We start from the raw sequence: 8,543 nt of genomic DNA, 5'->3' as shown, positions 1-8,543 counted from the left end.
GTTCACTTTATGCGATTTTTACATTACGCGATCCCTTCAGGAACGTATCCCACGCACATATCAAGAAATTCCTGAACTTGTAAGAGACACGTACCTGGAGTTGGGTCATGATAAAGCAACACCAGTAAGATGCACAACGTTTATATATGGATTTCTTTACATTGTTCATGTTACTGGAATATACGAGTAGTAATAGCTAGAAGTAATAGTAATAATAGTTGTGGTAGCAGTAGTAGTAGTAGTAGTAGTAGTAGTAGTAGTAGTAGTAGTAGTAGTAGTAGTAGTAGTAGTAGTAGTAGTAGTAGTAGTAGTAGTAGTAGTAGTAGTAGTAGTAGTAGTAGTGATAGGAGGAGGAGGAGGAGGAGGATATTTAACAACATGAAGGCGGTGGCAACGCTGTGTATGCTAAGTACACATGTGTTCTGGCCATTATTACAGACAAACTGCTGGGGACAGGAGCATTCGGGAGGGTGTACCGCGCCACGGCGCTCAACCTCCAGCCCGGCGAGCCGCACACCACCGTGGCTGTCAAGATGATGAAGTCCCGCACTGACTGCTCGCAACTCAAAGCTCTGCGCTCCGAGGTGAAAATCATGATCCACATCGGAAGGCACGCCAATATCGTCAATCTCCTCGGTGCTTGCTCCAAGGACCTCGCTTCCAAAGGTGCGTTAGTCCTGCTGCTACTGCTGTTGCTGATCCTGCTCCTAAAGAAAGGGCTTCGAGAGCTATAGGCAGCAAAAGTAGAGGTGGTGGTAGTAAACAAAGACGGCACAATGAGACCAGTGTCTGACAGTTGCATGAGAACAAAATTCATGGCCACACCAAACTTTGCCCCATTGCCTCTCACCCTATTGCCTTGCATTCCCTTCTGCCCGCAGGGGAGCTGCTGCTGCTGGTGGAATACTGCAAGCATGGCAACATCCTCGACTACATGCGCCGCCATCGCCGCGACTTCGTCAACCAAATCAACGCTGAAGACAAGATCGATCCGACTTTCCGCGAGCCGCGACCTAGACACAGGAGTGACTCCAGCTCAAGGTACTGTTCTGTACTTCACTACTCTTCTTCCCTGCACTGTGTACATTATACTGCTAGCACAAGAGTGACTCCAGCTCAAGGTACTGTTCTGTACTGCACTGTGCATAGCACATTATTCTTCTCTACACTGTGTACATTATACTGCTGACACAGGAGTGACTCTAGTTCAAGGTAATGTTCTATACTTTTTTTTTTTTTTTACGTAGGGAAGAGGGCCAGACAAGGGCAAAAAAAAGAAAGTTAGAAAAAGGCCTACTTGAGCGCTGGGTCTCCAAAGAGTTCAAAAAGTGCCAAAACCGTCAGCCAAAATTATGGGAGCAAATGCCTCGATACCTCCCTCTTAAAAGAAGACAAGTTGTAGGAATTCGGAAATACAGATGCAGGGAGGGAGTTTACCAGTGAAAGGGATGAATGATTGAGCGTACTGGTTAACTCTTGCATTAGAGAGTTGGACAGAATAGGGATGAGAGGAAGAAGAAAGCCTTGTGCAGCGTGGCCGCAGGAGGAGGGGAGGCATGCAATTAGCAAGATCAGTAGAACAGTTACCATGAAAATAGCGATAAAATATAGAAAGGGATGCAACATTTCGGCGGTGAGAAAGAGACTGAAGACAGTTAGTCAGAGGAGGGAGTTGATGAGACGAAGAGCTTTCGATTCCACCCTATCAAGCAAAGCTGTGTGACTGGAACCCCCAAACATGCGAAGAGTACTCCATACAGGGACGGATAAGGCCCTTATACAGAGTAAGCAGTTGGAGGGCGAGAAAAACTGTCGGAGACGCCTCAGAACACCTAATTTCATAGAAGCTGTTTTAGCAAGAGATGAGATGTGAAGTTTCCAGTTAAGATTATGAGCAAAGGACAGACCGAGGATATTCATTGTGGAAGAGGAGACAGTTGAGTGTCATTGAAGAAGAGGGATAGTTGTCTGGAAGGTTGTGTCGAGTTGATAGATGGAGGAATTGAGTTTTGAGGCATTGAAAACTACTAGATTTTCTCTGCCCCAATCGGAAATCTTAGAAAGATCGGAAGTCAGGCGTTCCGTGGCGTCCCCGCGTGATCTGTTGATTTCCTGAAGGGTTGGACGTCTCTGAAAGAACGTGGAAAGATGTAGGTGGTATCATCAGCGTAGGAGTGGATAGGGCAAGAAGTTTGGTTAAGAAGGTCATTAATGAATAATAGAAAGAGAGTGGGTGACAGGACAGAACCCTGAGGAACACCACTATTAATAGGTTTAGGAGAAGAACAGTAGCCGTCTACCACAGCAGCAATAGAGCGGTCGGAAAGGAAACTTGAGATAAAGTTGCAGAGAGAAGGATAGAAGCCGTAGGAGGGCAGTTTTGAAATCAAAGCTTTATGCCAGACTCTATCAAAAGCTTTTGATATGTCTAACGCAACAGCAAAAGTTTCACCGAAATCTCTAAAAGAGGATGACCAAGACTCAGTAAGGAAAGCCAGAAGATCACCAGTAGAGCGACCTTGACGGAAGCCATACTGGCGATCAGACAGAAGATTGTGAAGTGACAGATGTTTGAGAATCTTCCTATTCAGGATAGATTCAAAAACTTTAGACAAGCAAGAGATTAAAGCTATAGGGCGGTAGTTTGAGGGGTTAGAACGGTCACCCTTTTTTAGGAACAGGCAGAATGTAGGCGAACTTCCAGCAGGAAGGAAAGGTAGAAGTCAATAGACAAAGTTGGAAGAGTTTGGCCAGACAAGGTGCAAGCACAGAAGCACAGTTTTTGAGAACAATAGGAGGGACTCCATCAGGTCCATAAGCCTTCCGAAGGTTTAGGCCAGCAAGGGCATGGAAAACATCATTACGAAGAATTTTGATTGCAGACATGAAATAATCAGAGGGAGGAGAGGGAGGGACAAGCCCAGAATCGTCCAAGGTGGAGTTGTGAGCAAAGGTTTGAGAAAAGAGTTCAGCTTTAGAGACAGAAGAGATGGCAGTGGTGCCATCAGGATGAAATAAAAGAGGGAAAGATGAAGAAGTGAAGTTATTTGAGATGTTTTTGGCTAGATGCACAGCACATTCTTCTTTCCTGCACTGTGTACACGACTGCTGACACAGGAGTGACTCCAGCTTAAGGTACTGCACTGTTTTGTACTGCACTGTACACAGCACACTCTTCTCTACACTGTGTACACAACTGCTGACTGAAAAACAGACACACTGAGACACACACAGAGAAAAAGAGTGTGTGTTACTTTGTGTTACACGCATACATACATCTATACGGTACATATAGTATAGGCAAGGCTAGGGCTGAACACTTCACGGGATATATCAGCTGGGCGTTTACTGTTATCGTGAATACAGAGACCTTTGCTTAGTTGTTTGCTGGTACACCTGGTTCGGATTTACTTCGCTTCACTTTTCACAAGCAATAATGTGTTTTCTGGAAAGACAGAGCTACCTACTTAGACACAGAGAAAAGCTAGCTCAAGCTTTTTTTATGTTATGGCCTACAGCTCTTCTAGGCATACTTGAAGAGTATATGTAGGAAGTTCTGTTAAGCTTTCACCCAAGCTGCATGAAATATAGGTGCAGCATTTTACCTCCTCATATCGTAAGAACATACATACATACATACGCACCATATTCCACATCCTTGAAGAAACGAGCCACAGTAATATAAGGTACGTCACCTCTAATCCCTTGCATGACTTGCAGGAGCCACACTTCCCATGGTCTCAAGTACACACACCTCAACTTCCACCAAGACAACGTGTTTTACGGCACCACTCAGGCTTCTGACGGACCCACAGCCACGTCTCCAAACCTTCTGTCCCCCGCCATGACTGACGGCGACGCTGGCTGTCGCCCATTCCGAGCCAGGACCGTGTCGGCTTCCTCCACCACCCACCACATGGCCTCCGACAACAGCTTCCTTCCCTGCGGTAACCTTGCCAAACTTTGTGTGCTTTTGGGAGCTACAATGATGAATAATCTTCTAGATTTAGTTTTGTAAAGCGGATGAATGCGTCACATATAGAACACTAAAATGAAAGAAGAATCGTCCTAAGTGGATGAGTGGTGAGTTAAAAATCACAACGTGTTGATATAGCTGAGACAATACATGTAAGGGATTAATGGCTGAAGAACAGCGTATAAAGATTAAAAAATTGGCTGAAACATTTAAGAGGTTAACGGAGAAAGATCAAATTTACAAGGAAATTAAAGTAGTTGGCCAGGTGTGGGCAGATTTTGTTGTTAGGTAATGCTGGAGATTAATTCATATCAATCAATTCTAGTCAACTGTTTCCCTCGTTCGAGCATAATAATAACAAATGTTAAGAATACAGTTTACTACATCAGCAATATCATACACACAAAGGCCAATCACGCAACAACAACAACAACAGTAAGAACAACAACAACAGTAACAACAACAAAAATAAGAACAACAACAACAACAACAACAACAACAATCTGAACATTATAGTATTGAATGAGAACAAAAATAACGAAAAAAAATAATAACAAAATGTAACCTTTCCGCTCAGACAAATAAACCTCTGTGAGCTAAATTAGAAAAAAATAAAGAAAATATATAAAAAGATACAAAAAAGCGAAAAATATTGATGAAGATACAGTATATGCTTTATTAATACTGATAAACAATACTGCAACTGTAGCCTCACTTGCAACGACACCTGTAACATCTTGGCTTCATCCAAGTATTAAGCTCCCTGATGCTGATTATCTGATGCTGTTGTTCTCCTATACAAACAGAGACCAGCACTGGCACGTCAGACGGATACCTCAGTGCCCACTCCTTGAATACTTCCCATGTACTCTGCTCCACTAACCTGCTGGAGTGGGCCTACCAGATCGCCAAGGGCATGGAGTACCTGGCATTCAAGAAGGTAAAGGAGACAGAGAGAGAGAGAGAGAGAGAGAGAGAGAGAGAGAGAGAGAGAGAGAGAGAGAGAGAGAGAGAGAGAGAGAGAGAATCACCACTAAGGTCATATTTGAGAACAAACAGGCTAGTGTAGCTCACCACACAGACTTGTTAGACTGCCCTGTACAGGAGTACCATGTCCGTTGTCGTTTATCTTTCTTTGTGTTCCTTTGTTACGTGTACACATGATGAATTATGTAAGAAAATCAACATTTAAGGAAAAAAGTCAGAGATTTTGTCAAAATAAAGACAAAAAAAAAAAATATATATATAAACATAACAAAAAATTTAAGGACTTCATTAATGCATGAGTGTATAAAGAAAGAAAGAGAGGCACAACTGGAGCCAACCATGGAGCAATATCCTTTGCTGCCTCAGGTGCTGCACGGCGACTTGGCTGCCAGAAACGTACTTTTGGCTGAAAACAATGTCGTCAAAATCAGCGACTTTGGACTTGCGAAGGACATCTATAAGAACAATAATTACAAGAAAGTTACCAATGTAAGTATTAGTAACTACTGCATGAATATAATGCTTTCTAACGTAGTTCTGTAGGTAAATATGGCGATAGTTGATTAATCTTCAAGCTGACAGTAGGAATACAGCACAATACGAAACTCTACTGAACCATGTAATATTTTATGTAAGAATTTTTTTATTTGCTTCGGAGTTCTTGCTCCAACGAATCTCTTTCTCCCGTCACCCTCTGCGGTGGGGTAGGAGTAACTGTATACAGCACACGTCTTGTTGTGTGGCAGGGTCCCGTGCCGGTGAAGTGGCTGGCTGTGGAGTGTCTGCGGGACGGGGTGTTCTCCACGCAGAGTGATGTTTGGTCCTTTGGCGTGGTGCTGTGGGAGATCTTCAGCCTCGGACAAATTCCGTACTCGTGTAGCGAGTTCGACGAAAGCTTCATCCTTAAGCTGGAGAAAGGCATCCGCCTTGAGCAACCCCGCTACTCCACCTACGGCCTGTGAGTGCATCTATCTATCTATCTATCTATCTATATCTATTTATCTATCTATGTATCTATCTATCTATCTATCTATTTATATATATATATATATATATATATATATATATATATATATATATATATATATATATATATATATATATATATATATATATATATATATACCTATCTATCTTTTTTGCGGTGACTAAATTTGATATGTATTGGTCACATCAAGGTACCGCCTGATGTTGGAATGCTGGAACACTGAGCCCATGGAACGACCTTCCTTCACCAGCCTGGAGGCCAGTCTGGGAGACATGCTGGGCGAGGTACAACGACAAGTAAGTAAAAATAACTACTTATATAAGGCCACCAAATGTACATACAGTACATCACATGTAGCCTACAGTGTTTTCATGACAACAGATCAATGGTATCTAATGTGTATAGTGGTGTGCCACACACACACACACACACACACACACACACACACACACACACACACACTGATAAGGCGCTCACTACCTTTCCAGAACTATCTACAGCTCACTGAGGCCTACGAGGAGAATGTTTCAAGTGAGTTTCTGGACTTACTCGCAAGTCAAGACTACTCGGCCAAGATGCGCCAGCCCACACCGCTACCTAACGAGGATGGCTACGAGATGCCCTTCAGTCCCGGTGTGGCGCCTCAACTGACGGTGCAGGCCGACCGCCTCTCCACACCGACCCGCCTCACAAACCGACAGAAAGAGTACCTCTGCGCTGTGGAAGGCGAACACTCCGCCAGCTCTTACGTGCCCATGTCCGCTGACCGCACTGACGCCAAAACCGTGTTCGATTTTGACGACGAGACGGTGGCGTGCATCATGGGCCGCCCTGAGAAAGAAGAATACGGTAACCAAGACCTTTACCTGAGGATGGACAAGCCTTCACCGGAGCCCCACACTCCAGATGCCGTCAACGGACGTCAACACTCTCCACGCCGCACCATTCTCAAGAGCATTTCATCACAGGGATCCCAACGTGGTCGACACCGACAACTGACTAAACACGACAGTGGCGTGTACAGCCCCACCGTTCTGGCACACACCAACCCAGAGTACTTGGCTATGAGCACCCTGCTGTCGACCGACGACCACAACTACATAGACACAGGGGCCAGCGAAGCTAACGGTCGTGTATACGCCAACCTCAGCACCGGTAACGCTGACAAGGCGCGTCAGTATGTAGGTGACACCAAATGCGCCGCTGAATACGCCAATCTCATCCCACAGGACTCTGGGTGTGACCGTACTGAATCAGACACCTCAAGTGGAGTGGACTCTATAGAGGGGAGCAGTCCGCCTCGAGGGATAGAGATAGACAAATTCAATGTCCCGCCCATCCCAGAGGAGGCCCTGGTTGTGTAACAGATTGTGAAAAGTAGTGGGTTCGTGTACTAACTTGGGTTCGATATTCTTACTTCCTATGTGTGTGTGTATGTGTGTGTGTGTGTGTGTGTTTCTAAAAGCAGAGTGTCGTTTTCACATACTGCTCCTAGAGTTTATAAAGGTAGTGCACATATATTTCTTATAATGATGATGCTTACCACCGTCCCTCGCATTAGTGGCGCTCGTGTAAGAGTACCGAACATTGAGAATTCCTCTCGATGGACTGTACATACATTACTTACATAGGTACGTTTGAACCTTTTAGTCTACATGCACTGTCTCAAAGTATCCTTTCCTGTGTTTCCACCTCCACCTATTCGTGTTCGCCTTGATTCACCGGACTGTGTTACAAATCATTCCTACTTTTAAGATAATGAACCAAAGAGGAAAGAAAGACGGACAGACAGACAGACAGACAGACAGAAAGAAAGAAAGAAAGAAAGAAAGAAAGAAAGAAAGAAAGAAAGAAAGAAAGAAAGAAGAAATAAAGAAAAAGAGATGAGGAACAGATTGAATGGTAGAAGCAAAGATAGACGAAACAATAAAAAAAAAATAAGGACAAACAAGTAAAAAATGAAAAGAATACGAGAACGGAATAACTGAAAGTGAAAGACAAGTGAAAACCATGAAATCATATTCAAAAACTTCTTGTCCGCTCACTTCCACTCACTTGCACTGTGCTTTGTGTTTGTCCTCAAATCTAAGTTGTCTGTCTGATCTGGTGATGGTCTCCCTACAAAACCTTCTCCTTATAAATAAAACCTGGACATTGACTGCCTCTTCGCGGATCACAAGACTTGAGATGTAGGAAAACGCTCCTCACAGTGGAAGGGAGTACGGTGAATTGCTCAACTGTTCACCGTGACTATACTATACGTGATACATCCCTCAGAATATTTCTCGTGTCGCTGTTTAAGAAGACTGTTATGTTAGGGAGATCCTATCCAGTGTGTGTGTGTGTGTGTGTGTGTGTGTGTGTGTGTGTGTGTGTGTGTGTGTGTTTGTGTGTATTCACATTGGAGGTGCCTAAGGGATACTGTCAAGGCAAGTAGCAAGCGGCGTAGGGCGGAGAAAAGGTGCCTGAGACTTAGTACAAAACGTAGATTTTGAATAGATTCTAAGGTCATTATAATTATAGATGGCAATCTTCTTGCCAAAGTAGTGTTTTCTTCTAAGAACTTACTTCATAACCAAGAAACATATCTGA

General features: G+C 43.8%; 1 protein-coding gene across 1 annotated transcript in view; it reads left to right on the top strand.

Annotated features, from left to right (window-relative positions):
* The window catches only part of LOC123507022 (vascular endothelial growth factor receptor 1-like), a 39,202-nt gene extending 31,093 nt beyond the window's left edge, over window positions 1-8,109 (top strand). The window contains exons 20-27 of the mRNA XM_045259519.1: window positions 439-666; window positions 882-1,041; window positions 3,721-3,947; window positions 4,783-4,916; window positions 5,330-5,452; window positions 5,710-5,921; window positions 6,142-6,247; window positions 6,440-8,109. Coding sequence (XP_045115454.1) covers window positions 439-666; window positions 882-1,041; window positions 3,721-3,947; window positions 4,783-4,916; window positions 5,330-5,452; window positions 5,710-5,921; window positions 6,142-6,247; window positions 6,440-7,315 — 2,066 coding nt within the window. The 3' untranslated portion in view covers window positions 7,316-8,109. The remainder of the gene's footprint in view (window positions 1-438; window positions 667-881; window positions 1,042-3,720; window positions 3,948-4,782; window positions 4,917-5,329; window positions 5,453-5,709; window positions 5,922-6,141; window positions 6,248-6,439) is intronic.
* Window positions 8,110-8,543: the final 434 nt, after the last annotated feature.

This window comes from Portunus trituberculatus, chromosome 21, assembly GCF_017591435.1.
Source record: "Portunus trituberculatus isolate SZX2019 chromosome 21, ASM1759143v1, whole genome shotgun sequence".
Classification (NCBI taxonomy): domain Eukaryota; kingdom Metazoa; phylum Arthropoda; class Malacostraca; order Decapoda; family Portunidae; genus Portunus; species Portunus trituberculatus.
This window is presented reverse-complemented; position numbering and strand designations above follow the sequence as displayed.